Source organism: Carassius carassius, chromosome 1 (assembly GCF_963082965.1).
Source record: "Carassius carassius chromosome 1, fCarCar2.1, whole genome shotgun sequence".
NCBI classification, from domain to species: domain Eukaryota; kingdom Metazoa; phylum Chordata; class Actinopteri; order Cypriniformes; family Cyprinidae; genus Carassius; species Carassius carassius.
Genome location: NC_081755.1, coordinates 53567804 through 53593923, shown reverse-complemented (window position 1 = coordinate 53593923; position 26120 = coordinate 53567804). Strand labels below are relative to the sequence as shown.

At 42.9% G+C, this 26120-nt stretch overlaps 2 protein-coding genes across 4 annotated transcripts in view; both read right to left on the bottom strand.

The window, feature by feature from the left end:
- Window positions 1–26120, bottom strand: part of LOC132155035 (zinc finger protein 271-like) — an 84633-nt gene that overhangs the window by 13026 nt on the left and 45487 nt on the right. The window contains exons 6-7 of one of the 3 annotated variants that reach the window (XM_059563837.1): window positions 13628–13930; window positions 11672–13543 (exon numbers count right to left, since the gene is read on the bottom strand). The exons of 1 other annotated variant lie outside the window; for it this stretch is intronic. In XM_059563837.1, coding sequence (XP_059419820.1) covers window positions 11672–13543; window positions 13628–13930 — 2175 coding nt within the window. Of the gene's footprint in view, window positions 1–11487; window positions 11572–11671; window positions 13931–26120 lie in introns of those variants that run through there. One more of the 3 variants, XM_059563915.1, reaches the window with a different exon arrangement.
- LOC132145434 (E3 ubiquitin-protein ligase TRIM35-like) overlaps window positions 1–26120 on the bottom strand; it is a 188556-nt gene that overhangs the window by 150185 nt on the left and 12251 nt on the right. The gene's annotated exons all lie outside the window — the stretch shown is intronic.

Here is a 26120-nt window from a genome sequence, read left to right as displayed (position 1 = left end):
TAGCAACGAATCGATGACTAAATTAGTTGACAACTATTTTAATAATCGATTTTAATCGATTTTAATCGATTAAATCGATTCGTTGTTTCAGCTCTACAGGACACAACTCTTACATGAGAGATATGTTCTTCCATTGAGCAAGAGTAGATCAGGATATCGTCTATGTAGACAATCACATACTGATTCAAGAGATCTTTGAAAACTTAATTAATGAAGGATTGGAAAATTTAAGGTGCATTGGCCAATCCAAATGACATAACCAAATACTCGTAAAGCCGTCTTCCATTCATTGCCCTCACAGATTTTGATGAGATTGTAGGCAGATCTGAGGTCCAATTTAGTGAAATAGCTGGCCTCACATAATTGCTCCAGAGACAAGAGGCAAAGGATGGCGATTCTTAACAGTGATAGCGTTGAGTGCTCGATAGTCAATACAAGGCCTTAAACCACCATCTTTCTTGTCAACAAAAAAAGAACCCAGATGCTGCAGGAGAGATGGATGGCCTAATAAACCCATAAGATAAGGCTTCTTCAATGTATTCTTCCATGGCCTTGGTTTCAGGAATGGACAGCGGGTAAACACGACTCTTAGGTGGAGAGGTGTCCCAGGGGCAATGAGGTGGCAACTTGGAGGCCTTGTCTTTGCTAGATACCTCGGCTAAGTCAGCATACTCAATAGGGACATTATTGGGAAGTGACAATGGATTCTTGGCTAGATGGCTCGTGCGTAGACAACAAAGGATATCCTAGGATAACTTGGTTTCATGGTGATGATATAACATAGAGAGTTATTTCTTCCGTGTGAAACAGGCCAACTCTAAGTTTTATGGGTTTGATGAGTGATATGACCCTTACCGACAGGACCATCATCAACAGCAGTTACAGCAATAGGTGGTTCACATTTGGTTGTAGGAATGTTCAACTGCTTAACTAAATCTTGATGAATCACATTTGCAGCTGCTCCAGAATCTATTAACGCTGAGAAATGATAGTCTTGATTAGCAACTGACAAAATGATGGGAAGCGACAAGCATAAACTGATTTGTAAAGTATTGAACATGTGACTCACTCGATAACTTGAAGAGGGGTTTGTAGCAGGTTTAACAGGACAGTTGGAACAGCTATGTCCTGATTCACCACAGTAGAAACAGAGTTGATTGAGTAATCTTCTTCTCCGTTCATCAGGTGGTAAGTGAGTTCGTCCAATTTGCATGGCTTCAGTAGGACCAGACTGACATGGTGTTGGCGCAGTAATAGTAGGCAAATAAGCGAAGTTAGACTTGGGACATGGTTCGTAAAAGATTGTCAATCTTGATAACAAGGGTAACAAACTGGGAGAAGTCAAGGGAGTCATATTTACATAGTAATTCCGCTTGTAGTTTAGCATACAGACTTGAACGAAAAATGTGCTTCAAAGCAACATTATTAAACCCACTTTGTGCAGCAAGAGTACAAAACTGATAGCATAGTCAGAAGCTGGTCTGTTGCCTTGACATATCTGAGTTAGTTGAGCCCCCAGCAGGATATTGGAACACTTTTTATGGTCTTGGTGATCAGTTTCAGGTTGGTTAGAAAAATAGATAGAACACTGTCAGAGGAAACTAATACAGTTGTCAGGAGAGCCATCAAACTTATAATGTAACGCAAATCTTACCGGGTCAGGTCGTGGGGCAGGGAGAGACTGAATGTACTGTGTCAAATGCTCATTGGTGGCTTGCAGCGTCAACAACTGGTGTTGATAACCCTTCGGCAGATCCTTTTGATACTCGATGGTAGAAAGGAGTTGAGAAACTTCCTTCGGATCCGCACTGGGTGAGGTATTCTGTAAGGAGGATTTAGGCCGAGTGGATTCCATAAGCGGGTCTTTGTTAAAAGCTCTGAGCATAAAATCCAAACGATAGTCACAACTCGTGGTCAGGTCACAGGCTTGGGTCAAAACACAGGCAAAAGAATCCACAGGCAGACAAATCCAAAACAGTAATCCAAAAACGTGAGTAAGAAGAGCAAAAGCAAAGGTCATAACAATAATCAATAATGGAACAATGGAAGAATGCTTAGTAAGGCAGTGAACTGGCAATACTTTGCAATGTGGCAGTACAAACATGATTTAAATACAGGATTACAGGAAATGACAAGACTACTGATCGGCTTCATCACTCTGTCTCCTCTCCACCAGTAAGCTGGTGTGTGGTAGTTGTTCTGGCGCACCATGGCTGCCGTCGCATCATTCAGGTGGATGCTGCACACTGGTGGTGGATGAGGAGATACCCCCAGACTATGTAAAGCGCTTTGAGTGCCTAGAAAAAGTGCTATATAAATGATACTATAAATGAACTGATGTGGCAGGAACAGGAAGTGGAAAAGTTCAATATTCAGGTCAAGGCTCCCTCTGGTGGACTGGAGCCTGATCAAACGTTACACACATACAGAACATTTGTTCACAAAACTCTTTGTTCACTCAAACCTGGAGCTTGTAGCCTAGAATTTTTGCTTCAAAATGATGTGAAAATCATCTTTACTCACTCACAGAAAACAATGAATATTATTGTTATTTACATCTGAGAAGACAAAGACCCGCATAATGAGCTGCATAATGAGCCTTTCAGTCAGGTTTGTGACTGAGAGGGAAGAGTTACAAGAAAGAATGTTTAAAATAAATTTATATAATTTTATGTTTGTAGTTTATTTTCAATATATTGAAAACAAATATTGTTATATTGAACCAAAGAGACATATGACTGGATCCTTCGGGGTGAACGCTGGCGCTGTTAGCTGCCGCTGCTCAGGGAGGGGATTTTAAAACTTTTAGCGCTTCAAAATCGTCCTGCACTTATGAATGCATGGATGCATCTATGAACTGTTTTTATATCATTTTAAGGAGTCTGACCTCTGTATCCACGCTGATTTGGTGGGTTTGTATGCTGGTTGATCTACCTGTGTACCTATGACTGCTGATGCTCTTTGAGGTTGCCGATTGACTGCCGGTTACTAAGTGTTCTTTGCGGTACCTCTGGCACGCGGTTCAACTATGAAGATCACTGAGCTAATGGTGCGGATGAACTACATCTGGGTCGTTCTTTCTGCAGTATACCACTCGGTAGCATGGGCGATGCTCCAGTATTCGGTGGCGGAACTTACTCAGCTCCGTTTGCGTCATTTTAATCTTCTGTCAGCTCCACATCTTCCCTTGGATATTGTGTACATTCCACGTCGGAAATATATACACCGCGGGTCTCGGCGGAGTTATAACACCGATGGCTCATGTCAAATTCGGTCCTTTTGGTCATCTAAACCACGCCCGCCTAGGAGGCTTACACGGACTCGCAGTGTCAATCGTAGTGTACTAATCAACCCTGCCAGATCGGTTGGCAACGATTGTGGTAAAAACTATTTTTTCTTTGGATTACTTAATATACGATCGCTTTCCACTAAAGGACCCCTGGTGTACGATCTACTGTCTGACCCGTGAGTTTGACTTTCTCTGTCTAACTGAGACATGGCAGAAACCAGACAACTTTTTCTATCTAAACGAGTGTGTTCCCCCAGGATATAGTTATGTTTGTAAATCTCGTGATACGGAAAGGGGAGGGGGGCTAGCAATACTTTATAAAAAGAAATTGAAAGTATCTCAGTTAACTTTGTCTACATATTCTTCTTTTGAGTCAATTGCCATAAAAATAAATGGTGCGATTCCAACCATCCTCATAACTATCTACCGCCCTCCCAAGAGCAATAATGCATTTTTACCTGAATTATCTGAACTCTTAACTTATCTATGTTTCATATCTTCAAATGTTATCCTTCTGGGTGATTTTAACATTCATACAGATAATGTCAGTAATGCATTTACAAGCGAATTTCTATCATGTTTGGATTGTCATTAGCGTTTTCATTCGAACCTATCGCTGTTTTCTTTTCTCCTCTCCCTTGCTCCAGTTTTTCACAAGTTCATCAAACAACCGCAGTAAGAATATTTCATCAAGCACGGTGAGTAATAGCTTCTCCCGTCATTGTTACTTGCACCTCTTGCCACATGTACAGTTTATCTATCTCTGTCGCTGATGAGGGATTCACATGTGATAAATGCAGGGAAATAGTTAGGCTGACAGAGAAGATTTCAGAATTAGAGACACGCATCCAAACTTTAATTGAGGACAGTAAGAATGTTAGGGCTCTAGATACGGCTTTGGATGCGTCTAGCTCAGGGATTCCTGTACATTGTTCGGTTCCGGAAACAGAAACTGGGTGACGGTGAGGCAGCGTAGTCGTGGGTCAAAACACCGCTCTTCTGTTCCGATCAAAACATTAAACAGGTTCTCCCCACTCAGTGATGCACCCACTTAGAAACCTGATGAAAGTGCTCTAGTTATTGGTGATTCTATTGTACGGAACGTGAATATAGAGACACCAGCCACCATAGTCAAATGTTTACCGGGAGCCAGAGCGCCTGACATCTTGGCAAATTTAAAAGTGCTGGCTAATGCTAAACGTAAATACAGTAAGATTGTTATTCATGCCTGCGCTAATGATGTTCGACTTCGCCAGTCGGAGATCACTAAAAATAACATTAAAGAGGTGTGTGAACTTGCAAGCACGATGTCAGACACTGTAATATGCTCTGGTCCCCTCCCTGCCTACCGTGGTGATGAGATGCATAGCAGATTGTCATCACTCAATGGCTGGATGTCTAAGTGGTGCCCACAGAATAGCATAGGTTTCATAGACAATTGGACGAGCTTTTGGGGCAAACCTGACCTGTTTAAAAGAGATGGTCTTCATCCCTCCTGGGGTGGCGCCACTCTTCTCTCTAGAAATATGGCAAATAGTCTTAGTGTTTATACTTGACTAACTGGGGCCCAGGTCAGGAAGCAGACAAACTGGCTAAACCGACCGTCTGCTAGCTGCCTCCCGTCACAGAGGTCAGTTAATTCTCAGCACATAGAGACTCTTTATATATATATATATCTATATAACACACTACAGAGACTGTGTCTGTTCCCCGAACTAGAAAATACAAAAAACGTCCAAACCAAGTTAAGATTAACAATTTAATTGAGGTTCAACAAATAAAAAACAGAAGCAATATGGATAAAAAAATGATAAAGCTTGGCTTATTGAATATCAGATCCCTTTCTACGAAAACACTTTTTGTAAATAATATGATCACTGATCATAATATAGATGTACTCTGTTTGACAGAAACCTGGCTAAAACCTGATGATTACATTATTTTAAATGAGTCCACCCCCCAAGATTACTGTTATAAACATGAGCAGCGTCTAAAAGGCAAAGGGGGAGGTGTTGCTTCAATTTATAACAACGTTTTCAGGATTTCTCAGAGGGCAGGCTACAAGTATAACTCGTTTGAAGTAATGGTACTTCATATAACATTATCCAAAGAAACAAATGTTAATGATAATTCCCCTGTTATGTTTGTACTGGCTAATGTATACAGGCCACCAGGGCACCATACAGACTTTATTAAAGAGTTTGGTGATTTTACATCCGAGTTAGTTCTGGCTGCAGATAAAGTTTTAATAGTTGGTGATTTTAATATCCATGTTGATAATGAAAACGATGCATTGGGATCAGCATTTATAGACATTCTGAACTCTATTGGTGTTAGACAACACGTCGAAAATCATACTCTAGATTTAATACTGTCACATGGAATTGATGTTGATGGTGTTGAAATTATTCAGCCAAGTGATGATATCTCAGATCATTATTTAGTTCTTTGCAAAATTCATATAGCCAAAATTGTAAATTCTACTTCTTGTTACAAGTATGGAAGAACCATCACTTCTAACACAAAAGACTGCTTTTTAAGTTATCTTCCTGATGTATCCAAATTCCTTAGCATATCCAAAACCTCAGAACAACTTGATGATGTAACAGAAACTATGGACTCTCTCTTTTCTAGCACTTTATTTAAAGTTGCTCCTTTACGCTTAAGGAAGGTTAAGGAAAACAGTTTGACACCATGTTATAATGAGCATACTCGCACCCTAAAGAGAGCAGCCCGAAAAATGGAGCGCAGCTGGAGGAAAACAAAACTAGAGGTATTTCGTATTGCTTGGCGGGAAAGTAACATATCCTACAGAAAAGCATTAAAAACTGCTAGATCCGATTACTTTTCTTCTCTTTTAGAAGAAAACAAACATAACCCCAGGTATTTATTCAATACAGTGGCTAAATTAACGAAAAATAAAGCCTCAACAAGTGTTGACATTTCCAAACACCACAGCAGTAATGACTTTATGAACTACTTTACTTCTAAAATCAATACTATTAGAGATAAAATTGCAACCATTCAGCCGTCAGCTACAGTATCACATCAGACAGTGCACTATAGACCCCCTGAGGAACAGTTCCACTCATTCTCTACCATAGGAGAGGAAGAATTGTATAAACTTGTTAAATCATCTAAACCAACAACATGTATGTTAGACCCTATACCATCTAAGCTCCTAAAAGAGGTGCTTCCAGAAGGCATAGATCCTCTTCTGACTATTATTAATTCCTCATTGTCATTAGGATATGTCCCCAAAACCTTCAAACTGGCTGTTATTAAGCCTCTCATCAAAAAAACACAACTTGACCCCAAAGAACTAGTTAATTATAGACCAATCTCGAATCTCCCTTTTCTGTCCAAGATACTAGAAAAGGTGGTATCCACACAGTTATATTCCTTCTTAGAGAAAAATGGTATATGTGAGGATTTCCAGTCAGGATTTAGACCGTATCATAGTACTGAGACTGCTCTCCTTAGAGTTACAAATGATCTGCTCTTATCATCTGATCGTGGGTGTATCTCTCTATTAGTTTTATTGGATCTTAGTGCTGCGTTTGACACAATTGACCACAACATTCTTTTGCATAGACTTGGACACTTTGTTGGCATTAATGGAAGTGCATTAGCATGGTTTAAATCGTACTTATATGACCGCCATCAGTTCGTAGCAGTGAATGAAGATGTATCCTATCTATCACAAGTGCAGTATGGAGTACCTCAAGGCTCAGTACTAGGGCCGCTACTCTTCACGCTTTATATGTTACCCTTGGGAGATATCATCAGGAAACATGGTGTTAGCTTTCACTGTTATGCTGATGATACTCAGCTCTATATTTCTTCGCAGCCCGGTGAAACACACCAATTTGAAAAACTAATGGATTGCATAGTCAATATAAAAAACTGGATGACGAGTAATTTCTTACTGCTAAATGCTGAAAAAACAGAGGTGTTAATTATAGGACCTAAAAACTCTGCTTGTAATAAACTAGAACACTGTCTAAGACTTGATGGTTGCTCTGTCAATTCTTCGTCATCAGTTAGGAACCTAGATGTGCTATTTGATCGCAATCTTTCCTTAGAAAGCCACGTTTCTAGCATTTGTAAAACTGCATTTTCCATCTCAAAAATATATCTAAATTACGGCCTATGCTCTCAATGTCAAATGCAGAAATGTTAATCCATGCATTTATGACCTCAAGGTTAGATTATTGTAATGCTTTATTGGGTGGTTGTTCTGCACGCTTAGTAAACAAACTACAGCTAGTCCAAAATGCAGCAGCAAGAGTTCTTACTAGAACCAGGAAGTATGACCATATTAGCCCGGTCCTGTCAACACTGCACTGGCTCCCTATGAAGCATCGCATAGATTTTAAATTATTGCTTATTACTTATAAAGCCCTGAATGGTTTAGCACCTCAGTATTTGAATGAGCTCCTTTTACATTATAATCTTCTACGTCCGCTACGTTCTCAAAACTCAGGCAATTTGACAATACCTAGAATATCAAAATCAACTGCAGGTGGCAGATCTTTTTCCTATTTGGCGCCCAAACTCTGGAATAACCTACCTAACATTGTTCGGGAGGCAGACACACTCTTGCAGTTTAAATCTAGATTAAAGACCCATCTCTTTAACCTGGCATACACATAACATACTAATATGCTTTTATTATCCAAATCCGTTAAAGGATTTTTAGGCTGCATTAATTAGGTAAACCGGAACCGGAAACACTTCCCATAACACCCTATGTACTTGCTACATCATAAGAAGAATGGCATCTACGCTAATATTTGTCTGTTTCTCTCTTGTTCCGAGGTCAACGTGGCCACCAGATCCAGTCTGTGTCCAGATCAAAGGGTCACTGCAGTCACCCGGATCCAGTACGTATCCAGACCAGATGCTGGATCAGCACCTAGAAAGGACCTCTACATCCCTGAAAGACAGTGGAGACCAGGACAACTAGAGCCCCAGATACAGATCCCCTGTAAAGACCTTGTCTCAGAGGAGCACCAGGACAAGACCACAGGAAACAGATGATTCTTCTACACAATCTGACTTTGCTGCAGCCTGGAATTGAACTACTGGTTTCGTCTGGTCAGAGAAGAACTGGCCCCCCAACTGAGCCTGGTTTCTCCCAAGTTTTTTTTTCTCCATTCTGTCACCGATGGAGTTTCGGTTCCTTGCCGCTGTCGCCTCTGGCTTGCTTAGTTGGGGACACTTCATCTACAGCGATATCGTTGACTTGATTGCAAATAAATGCACAGACACTATTTAACTGAACAGAGATGACATAACTGAATTCAATGATGAACTGCCTTTAACTATCATTTTTGCTTTATTGACACTGTTTTCCTAATGAATGTTGTTCAGTTGCTTTGACGCAATGTATTTTGTTTAAAGCGCTATATAAATAAAGGTGACATTGACATTGATTGCTTTGGTATACAACAATTTAACACACTGCCCACTCATACTAAGGGGCATACTCTTGATCTTGTTTGTTGCTCTGGTATATCACCTTTTAATTGTACTGTTTCTGATCTATCCATATCAGATCACTTTCTGGTCTCATTTTGTGCCAAACTGGCCATTTTTAAGGTAAACCTCTGTCGCCCGATTACATTTCGGAATATTAAGAACATTGATTTGCCTACTCTTGCTGATGAACTTGCCATCTTTTCCAGTAAATCTGATTTCACTACTGTTGATGAACTGGTAAAATATTACAATGATGGACTGAACATGCTTTTAGATGAATTCGCACCCGTGAAAACTCGAACGGTCTCATTTGTGCATTCAGCTCCTTAGTTTACACCTGAACTGCGTGAACTGGCTGTACGTCAGGTCTGGCCTTACTGTTCATAAAGACATGTATGCTGAACATATTCAAAATTATAAAAATGCATTGACTACAGCTAAATCCGATTACTACTCCAATGTAATTGGAGTTAGCAATGGGAACTCTACGTCTCTTTTCTTGGTGGTAAACAATATTCTGAAACCACCTGATTCTTTGCCATCTGATATGTATTACACTGACTTATGTGATCGCTTTTTGACTTTTTTTACATCTAAGGTTGAAAATGTACATCGGCAATTACTTACTGGTACTCTTCACAATGAATCATGTCAGTCTATCACTCACATACCCCCCCACTCTGTCTTCTCTAACTTTACACTACCAACTATTTCAGAGATAGTGGGTCTGATAGGTAAATCTAAATTTTCGACTTGTCAATTAGACCCTATACCAACTCCTTTAGTAAAAGCTTGTTTACCAGCCCTTTTGCCTTTGATTACTAAAATTGTTCATGCTTCACTTGGTTCTGGTTTTGTATCTCCATCTCTTAAATCTGCTATTATTACACCCATACTTAAGAAACCAGGGGGTGATCCATTTGATTTTGAAAATTTTCGTCCAATTTCAAATTTACCATTCATCTCTAAGGTAGTTGAAAAGTGTATTGCAATTCAAATTCATGAACATCTGTCCAATAATAACTTGTATGAACAATTCCAATCTGGTTTTCGTCCCCACCATAGCACTGAGACTGCTCTTGTCAGAATAACCAATGATCTACTGTTGGCAGCTGACTCTGGGCTTTTAACTATACTTGTCCTTCTTGACTTGAGCGCTGCCTTTGATACTGTCTCACATAACATACTTCTTGACAGATTAGTCATAGATTAGACACTCTCTGTCTTGGTTTAGTTCATATCTATCTGGACGTAATCAGCATATTCAATTAAAAGGTTTTAGTTCAAGACTATCTACAGTCACCGCTGGTGTTCCCCAGGGTTCTGTTTTGGGCCCGCTTCTCTTCATTATATATATGCTCCCTCTTGGTGATATTTTAAGGAAATATGGTATTAATTTTCACTGTTATGCAGATGACACCCAACTTTACCTGTCCGCCAAACCTACCAGTTCTTTTCCTCCGGAATCTTTGTCAAGCTGTTTAGCTGAAATTAAAGACTGGCTTTCAGCGAACTTGTTGAAATTAAATGGAAATAAAACTAAGGCTCTGCTTGTTGGCACTAGATCTGCTGTGTCTAAATCGAATTGTTTCTCTTTACACATTGATAATACTGCAATCTGTCCTTCCTCTCAGGTTAAAAGTTTGGGTGTCATCATGGATAGCACACTATCTTTTAAAGCTCAGATTAATAATGTCACACGGATTGCATACTTCCACTCCTTCACGTGCACTTAGATCTTCATCTTTAATTTCTCTTGCGGTACCTCGGATTTGACTTACTACTATGGGTGCCAGATCTTTGAGTTATGTTGACCCCCGCCTATGGAACTCTCTTCCCCTCGATGTTCGCAATAGCGATTGCTTGTTGACTTTTACAAAGTGTCTTAAGACTTATCTTTTTATACAGGCTTTTTTATAATATTTTTTATTGAGACTAAAATCCACTTTATATGTATATGCTGTTTGTTTGTTGTTTGTTTTGTCTTATGCAGTGACCTGTATATTGCTTGTAAGGTGACCTTGGGTGTTCTGAAAGGCGCCATGAAATAAAATGCATTATTATTATATTTAATTATCCCACAAAATAATTTGAGATTCACTTGCAAGTGCAGTTAAACAGTTTATTAGGAACAATCAAAGCTGACTTTCAAAGCTGAATTTTCAGCATCATTACTAATTTTATGAAAACAACAATAAAAAACTAAATTACAATCTCAGTTTTTCTTAAGTGTTACAGTCTCTTCTACAGCTCCTCAAAGAAGAACGGTTTGTAAAAACTTCTACTTTCCTTAATAAAAGAGAAAGCAAACTACAAGTGACACATATGCATTATAAGACAATTGAAAGAAAAGTACACTGATATCATTTATATCATGAAATAAAATGTCAAACAAGAATAAAACAATATATAAGAATAAAACATTTTGACATTGTTTTTGGGGAGGAACTCCATCTTTGAGTTGATCTTAATCTCACAGTTGAATCAACTTTTGAAGATCAACTTTTACTCACTGTGAAAACTTTAGATAATATTTCTTCGTCAAGTCACTTATAATGTCTGGTTAGAACAGATTTATTCAGATGATATTTCACTGCTTGATGCGTTATTGTGTCACATTTGATGATGCGAATCAGATCTGAAGATGATCTACTTACTGTGAATGTTCTTTTAAGACTGTGTAGAGAAGATGAATTATTGAAACACGTCCCACACTGAATCTCATGTCACAGTGTGAACACTTCTAAAGTTTCTCTCCAGTGTGAATCCTCTCATGTGTTTTCAGATTTGATGACATACTGAATCTCTCGTCACAGTGTGAACACTTGTAAGTTTTCTCTCCAGTGTGAATCCTCTCGTGTTTTTTCAGACTTGATGATGCACTGAATCTCATGTCACAGTGTGAACACTTGTAAGGTTTCTCTCCAGTGTGAATCCTCTTGTGTTTTTTCAGACTTGATGATACACTGAATCTCTGGTCACAGTGCGAACACTTGTAAGGTTTCTCTCCATTGTGGATCCTCTGGTGTTTTCTCAGGTGACCTGACTCACTGAATCTCATGTCACAGTGTGAACACTTGTAGGGTTTCTCTCCAGTGTGGATCCTCTTGTGTTTTTTCAGGTGATCTGACCGTCTGAATGTCTTGTCACAGTGTGAACATGTGTAAGGTTTCTCTCCAGTGTGGATCCTCTCATGTTTTTTCAGGTGATCTGACTGACTGAATGCCTTGTCACAGTGTGAACACGTGTACAGTTTCTCTCCAGTGTGGATCCTCTGGTGTTTTTTCAGACTTGATGACACACTGAATCTCATGTCACAGTGTGAACACTTGTAGGGTTTCTCTCCAGTGTGGATCCTCTCGTGTTTATTCAGACTTGATGACACACTGAATCTCATGTCACAGTGTGAACACTCGTAAGGTTTCTCCCCAGTATGAATCATCTCATGTATTTTTAGACTTGATGACATACTGAATGTCTTGTCACAGTGTGAACACTTGTAAGGTTTCTCTCCAGTGTGGATCATCTGGTGTTTTTTCAGACTTGATGACCAACTGAATCTCGTGTCACAGTGTGAACACTTGTAAGGTTTCTCTCCAGTATGAATCATCTCATGTATTTTTAGACTTGATGACATACTGAATGTCTTATCACAGTGTGAACACTTGTAAGGTTTCTCTCCAGTGTGGATCCTCTCGTGTTTTTTCAGACTTGATGACCAACTGAATCTCAAGTCACAGTGTGAACATTTGTAAGGTTTCTCTCCAGTATGAATCATCTCATGTATTTTTAGATTTGTTGACATACTGAATCTCTTGTCACAGTGTGAACACCTGTAAGGTTTCTCTCCAGTGTGGATCCTCTCGTGTTTTTTCAGACTTGATGACCAACTGAATCTCGTGTCACAGTGTGAACACTTGTAAGGTTTCGCTCCAGTGTGGATCATCTCGTGTTTTTTCAGACTTGATGACCGACTGAATCTCATGTCACAGTGTGAACATTTGTAAGGTTTCTCTCCAGTATGAATCATCTCATGTATTTTTAGATTTGTTGACATACTGAATGTCTTGTCACAGTGTGAACACCTGTAAGGTTTCTCTCCAGTGTGGATCCTCTCATGTTTTTTCAGACTGGATGACCAACTGAATCTCGTGTCACAGTGTGAACACTTGTAAGGTTTCGCTCCAGTGTGAATCATCTCATGTGTTTTCAGACTTGATGACCGATTGAATCTCTGGTCACAGTGTGAACACTTGTAAGGTTTCTCTCCAGTATGAATCATCTCATGTGTTTTCAGACTTGATGACCGAGTGAATCTCTGGTCACAGTGTGAACACATGTAGGGTTTCTCTCCAGTGTGGATCCTCTCATGTGTTTTCAGGTGTCCTGTGTGTCTGAATCTCTCGTCACAGTGTGAACACTTGTAAGGTTTCTCTCCAGTGTGAATCCTCTCATGCAGTTTTAAACACTTCGCTGAAGTATAAGTCTTCTCACACTCAGAGCACACATAGTCTCTCACACCAGTATGTATTTTCTGATGTAATTTTAAACTTTGTAGTAAAGAAAAACTCTTTCCACAGAAATAACATGAATGTGATTTCTCCTTCGTATGAACTTTTAGATGTGAAGTCAGGTTTGTAGGACACAAAAATGTTTTACCACATGTGTAAGGTTTCTCTCCAGTGTGGATTTTCATATGACGCTTAAGTTTTGATGCTTGTGAGAAACTCTTCCCGCACTGAACACAAGTGAATGGTTTCTCTCCAGTGTGTTTTATCTCATGTTTTTTTAGGTGATATGACTGACTGAATCTCTTGTCACAGTGGGAACACTTGTATGGTTTCTTTTCAGAATGATTTATCTCGTGTTTTTTCAGGTGATCTGATCGACTGAATCTCTTGTCACAGTGTGAACACTTGTATGGTTTCTCTCCGGTATGAAGTCTCATGTGAACATTAAAATTGTATTTGGATGTCAATCTCTTTCCACACTGACTGCAGGTGAAATAATTCTTGGCTCTTGTTTTCCTTAATATGAGCTGTTTGCTTTGACAGCATTTTAAAAAAATTTCTCCAGTTCTGAAGTGTTTTTTTCCCTCAACTTTGAAGTGCTCAACTTCACTCAATTCTTCCTTGTCCTCATTTTCTTCAGTCAACTCTGAAATGAAAGCAAAAACAGTTATGTTGTCAGTAATTCATAAAAAAGGTTAAAAGACAACAAGTTTAACCCAAGTCAATTCAAGGGCTTTGGTGAGTGAAACTCTTGGGAGCTTGCTCCAGAAATAGCAGAAACAGTTAACACATAACCAACAGACTTCAACACAGTGTACTATTAGACAATCTTACAGTTAACACTACATATTATACACAATATGTACATAAATACAGTTAGCACTACAGATTAAATACTATACACGGAATGTATTGGGGATCCAAGATGGCGCCTGTGTACTGGGCCTGCCGTCTGTTGCTCTTGTGGTTGGTTGTCTGGTGGTCTGCTCTATTTTTAAACTGATATTCGCAACTCGGTTGCGACCTCTTTCACAAAATCTTACACTTTAGATGTGGACTGCTCCTTTAACAAGACTGATGAGTCGTTCACTTTGGCTATCCCGGGACATATCCGCCGGTGGCCCCTCAACATCCCGCGGAGAAAGCGAAGGAGGAAACGAGGAAACAGTGGAGGATACATCATGAAGCTGAAAGCTCATCTGCGGGCTGGCTTTCTCTCGGATCCTTCTCACGAATCGCTTTACGGTGGCTCTACTACCTGGCGCCCACTGGACGTGGCATACCGGTGGCTTTGTCATGTTCACCCCCTGCACCCGAGCCCTGTTTCTCGTTCCAGTCTCCACCAAATCGGCCTCGGCTCCCGACGTTGGGGAATAACTCACAGAAATCTACGCGCGCTGGAGAGAGCGTCCTCATCTCCTGTTATCTCTCCACCAAAGATGGCATTATTAAATGCCTGTTCCTTGGTGAATAAGACCTTCTTACTAAACGACTTTTTCTTAGCTCACAACTTGTATTTTATGTTTTATCACAGAATCCTGGATAAAGGTTGGTGATCTAACTCCGTTTTCTGATCTGATCCCTGATGACTGCACATTTTTTAACTCTCCTCGTCCGAGTGGACGTGGGGGTGGCATAGTAACAATTTTAAAGAACTCTCTCTCTGCACACTGTCGATTGGTCTCTGAAACGGCCTTTTCCAGTTTTGAAGCTCAGTTTCTTCACTTGGACGGGAATGGTCCTGTATGTCTAGTGGTGATTTACCGTCCTCCGCACTGCACTAAGGATTTTATACAGAATTTCACTGAACTGATTGGCAATATTGCCGCAAATTACGATCGATTTCTATTGGTGGGCGACTTTAATATCCATGTCTGCTGTCCGTCTAACCCCTTATCACATGAGTTTCTTAATATTATCGATGCTTTCAATCTATCCCAGTGGATCAGTGATGCTACTCATATTCAGGGACATACGTTGGATCTTGTACTCTTATATGGGCTTGATGTGACTGTTATTGTGCTCTCAGATTTTATGATCTCTGACCATAAGCCTATATTATTCACACTGTCTCTTCCAGAGCTCTCTTATTTTTCAAATACAACTGTAAGTCTTTCTCGCTTATACTCTGCACAGTTTAGCACAAATTTCAACTTGTGTTTTGCTGATTGTTGCTCACAGTTGCACTTGGATCAACCGTTATCTGACTTGGATGCTGATCAACATCTTAGCCTCTTCTGGCGGAAGACAAAACTTGAAATTCACTATAGCATCTACAAAGACAGCCTTCATGCTTTTAGTGTGAAACTAGCCACAGCTAGACAGAATTCCTTCTCAAACCTTATAAACAGTAACTTAAATAACACTCGTACTCTTTTTGCCACTGTTGAGAGATTGACAAACCCCCCCAAGTCAGATTTCGAGTGAAATGCTCTCAGACAGAAGATGCAATGAGTTTGCATCCTTCTTTTCTGAGAAGATCATCAATATCAGGAAGGCGATTAGCACATCCTCAAGTAATGCAGAGGTCAGACAGATTAGGCCACAATATCAAAAAGATACTATGTCGATTTTTGAAGCAATTGATAGCAAAATTCTGGAAGACATAGTGCAGCACCTAAAATCATCAACCTGCTATCTTGACACACTTCCCACATCTTTTTTCAAAAATGTGCTTAACTGCTTAGAAGCAGATCTTTTAGAAGTGGTAAACGCCTCACTTCTTTCTGGGACATTTCCAAACTCCTTAAAAAATGCAGTTGTTAAGCCCCTCCTGAAAAATAGCAATCTTGATAACAGGGATGCTGACTCCGTACATATTTTTAAGGTACAGTTGAAGACATGTTTGTTTGCTATTCTTTTAGGTGTTTTTTATTATTATTATAATAATCTATATATTAAGATGAGGTGAAGCACACTGGTCACCATGTGTTATTTTAAAGCCCCTCTATTATGGGTTATGAAAGGTTAATATTTTGGTTTTGGGAGTCTCCAACAACAGGCTGACATGCATGCAAGTTCAAAAAACACTTTCTTTGTTTTATTAAATGCATACATTTTTTACCCAACTTGCTCAATGACTCTCAAACACTTTTACAGCACTTTCAGAATTAAAATTCCTTGACACTTCTGTGTGTGGTGACTCTTGATGCAATGACCACAGCCTCAGTCCATTCCTTGTGATGTTCTCTCAAATTCTTGAATAGATTTGCTTGACGATCCTCATAAGGCTGCGGTTCTCTCGGTTGATTATGCATCTTTTTCTTCCACACTTTTTCGTTCCACTCAACTTTCTGTTAACTTGCTTGGATACAGCAGTCTGTCAACAGCCAGCTTCTTTGGCAATGAATGTTTGTGGCTTACCCTGCTTGTGACGCGTGTCTTCAAAATCATGCTTCAAAATATTCTAACTGACCCTCTGATGTCACATGGACTACTTTGAAAATGTTTTTCTTACCTTTCTGGACATGGACAGTAGACCGTACACACAGTTTCAATGGAGGGACTGACAGCTCTCAGACTAAATCTAAAATATCTTAAACTGTGTTCCAAAGTTGAACGGTGGTCTCACGGGTTTGGAACGACACGAGGTTGAGTCATTAATGACATAATTTTGATTTGAACTAATTTTGATGGTGAACTAACACTTTAGATTAGATTAGATTCAACTTTATTGTCACTGTACATGTAAGGTACAAGGCAAAGAAATGCAGTTACCATCTAACCAGAAGTGCAATAAGCAGTAAGTACCGGATATACAAGGTCTACAATATGTACAATAACTATACAGATAAGTATTATGGACATAATTGACAGATTTTAAATACTATTATCATGATATACAGATAGGTGTACTATGAACATGCTATGCAGATGGATTATGTAAAAGTGTATGTACACTATAGGCAGGACTATGAACATTTGAACATAATTGACAGTATTGCAATGGACAGTAAAGTGCATAGAAAATATTTCAGTGTGAAAATGGATTATTCAGTGTTCCTGGATGAACAGACAGTAGTGCTAGTAAAAACAAGTTACTTTTTTTTCCTTTTATTTTTATTTTTGGTTGTTGTCAATATATAAATCAGTCGGATGTAGTGTTGAAGAGGGGGAGGAGTCTGTGTGTGTGGTGTTGAGGGGTGTCAGAGGGCAGAGTTCAGCAAGGAGACAGCTTTAATATAAAAGTTTCACAATTTGAGTTGAAATACTGAAATGAACTTTTCCACGACTTTCTAATTTATTGAGATGCACCTTTATATATATATATATATATATATATATATATATATATATACACACATACACACACACACACATACATACATACATAAATAACAGGTCTCGGGGCTAATCACCTGCCTTTTTGGTGTGTGTATGCAGACATCCCAACCTGCAAAAAGTAATTTCAGGGAGATCTAATCCTCTTCGCTCGGCTCTCGTTCAACAGGGAGTTTTGTTAGGGCAGCATGCCACCCAGCTCAGCACCACCGCGCAGGATGTGGACGCTCTTAGTGCCCGAGTCTCTGAACTCCTCACACGGGTGGATGGCCTTCAGCGAGAGGCAACAAGCCGGGGGTCCGTTCTTCACACCGGTATGTCCCACGATTCCGAACCCCATGCCAACAATCCGCCGTCTACGATGGCAATCCTAACGCCTGTCAAGCGTTTCTCTCCCAATCCTCGCTGGTGTTTTCTCTGCAGCCCCGGCGTTACGCAAATGAAGAGGCCAAAGTTGCTTACGTCCTTACACTTCGAACTGCCATCCAGTTCCAGACTTTAGCTGCGGCATGTGGCTGGAATGAGAGCGCGCTGCGCGCCCATTTTCTTGAGGGGTTGGATTTTGCCATTGCTGATGAACTCGCAGCCATAGAGCTCTCGCGGGAATTGGATAATCTCATTAATCTCGCACTCTGTATTGAGGGTCGTCTCAGCCGCCGCCGCAAACAACGGCAAACACCCGCCCTGTAGCGCCACCTAGAGTCCTCTTCAGCCAGTTCAGCCCGTTCAGCCGGCCGACAGCCCTCGGAGGAGGAGCCCATGCAGTTGGGTCGTTTATGGTTTACACCACAACAGAAGCAGGAGCATCTGTCGTCGGGGGGCGTGTCTATACTACGGCAAGGGAGGCCACTTCGCCCTTCAGTGCCCGTTAAAAGCCAGGGCCCACCAGTGAGGCGGAGAGTCCTGGTGGGCACGGTTCTCAGTTCAAGCTCTCCTGCAGCACACACTCAGCTGCCGTTCCAAGTCTCTTTCCAGAGTCGTTCTCACGCTGGACTCGCCCTTGTGGACTCAGGGGCTGAGGAGAACTTCTTGATGCTGCCTCTGCTCAATGTTGGAGAATACTGTGAGTGTTTTGCCTTGTTTTCTCATCAGACTAGTGTGTGATCGTCATTGCTAGGAAAGTTTTTGGTTTAAATTGTGTGTTTCTTACACTGGTTAATACGTGCTGAAAGTGGCGCTTGGTTTTGCGTTTGCCTATCGCGGGACTGCCTGGTTTCGATCTGCTAAATAGTGAGGCGTGGCCAAAGCCAGTGAAAGTACTTAATTAGCTGTTTAGAAAGCACTTGTCAGAAGAAACAGTCGAGCTACAGAGAAGGACAGCAGCTTGTGAGTGTTTTGCCTTGTTTTCTCATCAGACTATTGTGTGATCGTCATTGCTAGGAAAGTTTTTGGTTTAAATTGTGTGTGTCTTACCCTGGTTAATACGTGCTGAAAGTGGCGCTTGGTTTTGCGTTTGCCTATCGCGGGACTGCCTGGTTTCGATCTGCTAAATAGTGAGGCGTGGCCAGCTGACTTCAATCACAGATAATCAGGCTAATACAAAAGCGCTAAGTTTCACCGCGGCAGCGGTCGCGGCAGCCCTCGTGTGAATCCTCCTCATGTGAAGACAGACGAGTGTAAAGACAATCGACTCTACCTGCGCGACTCCACCAAGCAAGGACACCGACAGGGCACTTGAGTATTGCTTTTCTCCTCTTTCTTCACTTTTTGTATACCTTGTTCTCAAATATCTTACACTTGTAGTCACTATGTGCTTTCAGATCTCTACTATCACTACTAACACTCGGAGAGCACGCTATGGACGTCGCAGGAAGGCCTGTCTGACAAACCTACGGCCTGTCCCTCTGACCTCTACTACTACGCTCTCTATTCCAGTTGGTCTCTGGAACTGCCAGTCTGCAGTTAACAAAGCAGACTTCATTTTTTCTCTTGCTACTCATTCCGGTCTCAACCTCATGGCACTGACAGAGACTTGGATCAAACCTGAAGATACTGCCACCCCTGCAGCCCTCTCCACTAATTTCACTTGTTCCCACACTCCTCGTACCACTGGGAGGGGTGGAGGGACAGGTCTCCTTATATCAAAAGAATGGAAATTTGATCTTCAGCCATCACCTACAGGTACTTGTTCATTTGAATCACATGCCATTACTGTAACCCACCCTGTTAAAATCCACTTTGTGGTCATTTATCGTCCCCCAGGTCAATTGGGAAACTTCTTGGAGGAGTTGGATGTGCTGCTATCAAACTTTCCTGAAGATGGTACTCCTCTGGTACTGCTTGGTGACTTCAACATCCACCTAGATAAACCCCAGGCTGCTGACTTCAAAACTCTGCTCTCCTCATTTGATCTCAAGCTAGTGTCTACTACAGCGACTCTCAAATCAGGCAACCAACTGGACCTCATCTACACGCGCTGTTGCTCTGTGGACAATTCCTCAGTTGCTCCACTGCACACCTCAGACCACTTCCTCATTACTGCTAACCTAGCACTTACTCCTGAAGTGCCTCACACTCTAACGCAGGTCACCTTTCGACGGAACCTACGCTCACCCTCTCCATCTCGCCTATCTTCTGTGGTTTCATCCTCGCTTCCTGCACTCTCTCAGTTCTCTGCTCTGGACACAAACAGCGCTACGGACACTCTTTGCTCCACTTTAACATCTTGCTTGGACAACTTTTGCCCACTGTTGTCTAGACCAGCACGCACTGCCCCATCTGCACCCTGGCTGTCTGAGGTTCTTCGTGAACATTGCTCTAAACTTATGGCTGCTGAGAGGAAATGGCAGAAATCAAGAAACTCTACAGACCTCAGTGTGTATCAGTCTCTCCTCTCTTCCTTCTCTGCAAATGTGTTCACGGCTAAAACATCCTACTACCACAACAAAATTAACAGCTGTTGTGATGCTCGGACACTCTTCAAGACTTTGTCTTCTCTTCTTAATCCGCCGCCACCACCTCCTCCATCGACCGCAGACTGAGGACAACTTCACAATAACCGACGCACACTCTTTCTCTTCCTTCTCCCCACTCTCAGAGATGGACGTCTCCAAACTTCTCCTGTCCAATCATCCTATTACTTGTCCACTTGATCCGATCCCCACTCACCTCCTTCAAGCGATCTCTTCTTCAGTCATGCCTTCGCTTACTCATGTTATCAACTCCTCTCTTCACTCTGGAACATTTCCCTCAGCATTCAAGCAGGCTCGGGTAAGCCCACTGCTCAAGAAACCATCTCTGAATCCAGCGCTTCTTGAAAACTACAGACCGGTATCCCTTCTTCCATTCATTGCAAAGACACTTGAGCGAGCTGTGTTCAACCAGTTTTCTATGTTCCTTGTACAGAACAACCTCCTGGACAGCAACCAATCTGGCTTCAAAAGTGGCCACTCAACTGAGACTGCTCTGCTCTCGGTTACTGAAGCCCTGCGACTAGCAAGAGCAGCTTCAAAATCTTCGGTACTCATCTTACTGGACCTTTCTGCTGCTTTTGACACTGTTAATCACCAGATTCTCCTGTCCACCCTCAGAAAGATGGGCATCTCTGGAACTGCACTCCTGTGGGTTAAGTCCTACCTCTCTGACAGATCCTTCAGTGTGTCTTGGAGGGGTGATGTTTCAAAATCACACCACCTTGCTACTGGGGTTCCTCAAGGCTCAGTACTTGGACCACTTCTCTTCTCAATCTACATGACATCATTAGGATCTGTCATTCAGAAGCATAGCTTTTCTTATCACTGCTACGCTGATGACACCCAACTCTACCTCTCATTCCAACCAGATGACCCGACGGTAGCTGTTCACATTTCAGCCTGTCTGAGTGACATCTCTAGCTGGATGAATGACCATCACCTTCAGCTTAACCTTACGAAGACAGAACTCCTGGTGATTCCAGCTAACCCATTGCTTCATCACAACTTCTCTATACAGCTGGGCTCATCAACCATTACTCCTTCGAGGACAGCTAGAAACCTAGGAGTTGTGATGGATCATCAGTTAAGCTTCACAGACCACATTGCTACAACTACCCGGTCCTGCAGGTTTGCCTTATACAACATTAGGAAGATTAGACCCTTCCTGTCAGAGCAAGCAACCCAACTTCTTGTCCAAGCGCTTGTTCTCTCCAGACTGGACTATTGTAGTGCTCTCCTGGCGGGCCTTCCTGCATGTACTGTCAAGCCTCTGCAATTGATCCAGAATGCAGCAGCAAGGGTTATCTTCAATGAGCCAAAAAAAGCTCACGTTACTCCTCTCCTCATCAGGTTACACTGGCTACCAGTAGCTGCTCGCATCAAATTCAAGGTACTGATGCTAGCCTACAAGACGACCACTGGCACGGCACCAACTTACCTAAACTCATTGGTTAAATCTTATGTGCCCTCCAGAAGTTTGCGCTCTGCAAGTGATCGACGCCTTGTGGTACCATCCCAAAGAAGTTCAAAATCACTCTCACGGACCTTTTCCTGGACTGTGCCCAGCTGGAGGAATGACCTCCCAATCTCAATTCGTACAGCTGAGTCTTTACTCATTTTCAAGAAACGGCTAAAGACTCATCTTTTTCGCCTGCACTTAACCAACTAACACTAGCACTTTTCCTTTTCTTGTCTTTTAATTGAAAAAACAAAAACAAAAAAAAACCTACCTATGCGTTCTATACTAGACTAACTGAGACTTGTCATGGCACTTGTATACTGTTGTTGTTCTCTTGTTGACCTGACTGCTTCTATTGTTCTCATTTGTAAGTCGCTTTGGATAAAAGCGTCTGCTAAATGATTAAATGTAAATGTACTGCTTATTCCTTTGGTTAGTCCCGTATCAGCATGGTCATTAGCTGGCCGTCCCCTTACCACCATCACCCATGTCACACCCAAGATAAGCCTTCATATTGCTGGCAGCCATTGTGAGCTGATTGAACTGTTTATTATTGATTCCCCTAAGGCTCCTTTAATTCTGGGACACCTGTGGTTACATAAACACAATCCACACATTGACTGGGTCAGTAATTCAGTTTTAGCCTGGAGTCAGTCTTGTCACGTGTCGTGTTTGGGTGCTGCTTTTCCTCCTGTCTCTGTGTCTTGTGTTCCTCAGGAGGATCCCTCTGACCTGACTGGTGTTCAAGCAGAGTACCATGATCTTCGGGCAGTCTTCAGTAAGGCCCGGGCCACCTTGCTACCTCCGCATCGCCCCTACGACTGAGCCATTGATCTTCTCCCGGGCTCTTCTCCGCCTAAGGGTCGTTTATATTCCCTTTCGGGTCCTGAGAGAGAGGCTATGGACAAGCATATTCGTAAGTCACTTCAGGCTGGGCTCATCCGCCATTCCTCCTCTCCCGCTGGTGCAGGTTTTTTCTTTGTTCAGAAGAAGGACGGCTCCCTGCGATCCTGTATTGATTACAGAGGTTTGAATGACATTACTATTAAGAACAGGTACCCTCTATCTTTAATGTCTTCTGCTTTTGAATTATTGCAGGGAGCTCGGGTCTTCACCAAGTTAGACCTGCGCAATGCCTACCACTTGGTGCGCATTCAGGAGGGGGATGAGTGGAAGACGGCATTTAACACCCCTTCGGGACACTACGAGTACTTGGTTCTTCCGTTTGGTCTTACCAATGCTCCATCCGTTTTCCAGGGACTCGTCAACAGCGTGTTGGGTGACATGATTAATCAATTTGTCTTTGTGTATTTGGATGATATCTTGATTTTCTCCTCTTCTCTCCAATTACACACCCAGCATGTTAGACGGGTTCTCCAGTGGTTGCTAGAAAACTAGTTGTTTGTCAAGGCGGAGAAGTGCGAATTCCACGCTGAGTCAGTTACGTTCCTTGGCAACATTATTTCTACGGAGGGGATTAAGCCTGATCCCGCTAAGATTGAAGCTGTCGCCCAGTGGCCGGTCCCTGACTCCCGGAAGGCTCTGCAGCGTTTCCTGGGTTTTGCCAACTTCTACCGGCGATACATAAGGAATTTTGGTCAGATCGCTGCACCGCTCACAGCCTTAACCTCCACTAAGGTGTCCTTCAGATGGAACCGGGAAGCGCAGGTAGCCTTTGACATTTTAAAGTCCTGTTTTGTCTCTGCACCTGTTCTGTTGGTTCCAGATCCTGAGGCCCAGTTCATTGTCGAGGTTGATGCTTCGGACATTGGGGTTGGCGCAGTTCTATCTCAGCGTCCCCTCCATGAGGGGAAGGTCCACCCTTGTGCATTCTTCTCTCGTCGTCTCAGCCCTGCAGGACGTAACTACGACATCGGCAATAGAGAACTGTTGGCAGTACGATTGGCCTTGGGTGAGTGGCGTCACTGGTTGGAGGGGTCAGTGCAGCCCTTCTTGGTCTGGATGGATCACAAGAACCTTGAATACATCCGTTCGGCCAAGAGGCTGAGCTCGCGTCAGGCCCGCTGGGCGCTCTTCTTTGCCAGATTCAACTTCACCCTCTTGTACCGGCCGGGATCTAAGAACACCAAGCCCGATGCCATCTCTTGCATGTTCGGTGCTCTGGGGAGGGAGTTTGCGGCGAGGCCATCCTTCCTAGGGGGGGTGGTTGTCAGGGCTCTTTCATGGGGTATTGAGCAGCGAGTTGAGGAGGCCGGTCGAGGGGTGCAGGTGCCGGTAGAGTGCCCGGCGGGCAGGTTACCGGTGCCGGCTGCGCTGCGCTCTGAGGTCCTTGAGTGGGGTCACGCATCCAGGTTAGTCTGCCATCCAGGTATTCGGAGAACGTTGTCTGCCATCCGACAGCGTTTCTGGTGGCCTACTATGGCCGCAGATGTTAGACAATTTGTGTTGGCCTGCCCCACATGTGCCCAAAGTAAGCCTGTCAATCGCCCTCCTGATGGTCTACTGAATCCTCTCCCTATCCCTTCCCGTCCTTGGTCACACATTGCCCTTGATTTCGTCTCTGGGCTTCCTCCGTCGAAGGGTAACACTGTAATTCTCACGGTGGTGGATCGCTTTTCCAAAGCGGTTCATTTTATCCCCCTGCCCAAGCTGCCTTCCGCCCGGGAGACCGCCCAACTGGTGGTGGATCACGTCTTCCGTCTACACGGGTTACCGGTGGATGTGGTTTCAGATAGGCGTCCCCAGTTCGTCTCCCGGTTCTGGAGGGAATTTTGTAGACAGATTTGGGCCTCTGCAAGTTTGTCTTCAGGGTTTTATCCCCAGACCAATGGCCAGTGTGAGCAGGCCAACCAGGATCTAGGAAGAATGCTCCGCTGTCTAGCATCCAACAATCAGAGTTCCTGGTGCCAGCAGCTCTCCTGGTCAGAATACGCTCATAACACCTTTCCTGTGGCCGCATCAGGTATGTCCCCTTTTGAGTGTGCTGTTGGTTATAACCCACCTCTGTTCCCGTAACAGGAACCCGTCACAGGGGTTACATCCGCCCTGGCTTTCGTCCAGCGCTGCTGTCGCACCTGGGAGAAAGACAAGAGGATTTTGATTCAAACCTCTGGCCGAACCAAGACTGCAGCTGATCGTCGCCGGTCCTCTCCTCCAGCTTATGTGTGTGGTCAACGGGTTTGGCTTTCTACCATGGATCTGCCTCTCCGGGCGCCTTCTCGTAAGCTGGCACCCAGATTCATTGGGCCATTCCGCATCACCAAGGTGGTTAGTCCGGTGGCAATCAGGCTCAAGCTCCCTCCTACTCTTGGTCGGGTTCACCCTGTGTTTCATGTTTCCAGGGTCAAGCCGGTGTTCTCTTCCCCTCTTAATCCTGCTTGTAGTCGTCTTGTGGATGTATCTCCTACCTATACGGTTAAGAGATTACTCGATGAGCGACGCCACGGCAGGGGGTTTCAGTATCTTGTGGACTGGGAGGGGTATGGTCCAGAGGAGAGGTGTTGGGTGCCGTCCCTGGACCGCTCGTTGATTGAGGACTTCCGGCGGCATCGAGGTAGTCCCCTTCCTAGTGCGCCAGGTGACGCTCCTGGGAGGTGGGGTACAGTCGGGTCTCGGGGCTGATCACCTGCCTTTTTGATGTATGTATTTGTGTGTTTGGATGGTTTGACAGCTCACGACGTCTGCCTGTTTGAGTTTTCCCCGACTCCCTTGTTTCCCCGTTGTTTACCTTAATTGGTCGCCACCTGTTCTCTGTTCTTCTAATTTTTTCCCCTTTATTATTCCCTGTGTTTCTCTGTCTATTGTCAGACTGTTGTTACTCGTACCAATAGCTCCGATCTTCTAGCTGTTCTTTGTACTCACCTCGTCGTGTCTTGTCCTCAGGCTCCAGTGTGTTTAGCTGACTTCTCTGACCCTTGTTCTTACAAGCCCAGAGCTCCTAGAAGCCTCCAGCTGTCATCCCTCCGGTTCCGGGCGGTCATACGAACTACAGTGGAACATTACTCATCTGCTTTTCATCCTCTCACTACGAGAGAAACCCGTGGAACGTGTCTCATCTTCTCTACCTACCTCTGCTTAAATAAAGCTTTGAGTTAAAAAAAATTTTTTTTTAGGTAAATGGGTGCAGAGCCAGTGGTTTTTTTCAGGCAAACATTAATGCCTTAAATTTTATGCAAGCAGCTACTGGTAGCCAGTGCAAATTGATGAACAGAGGCATTTTGGAT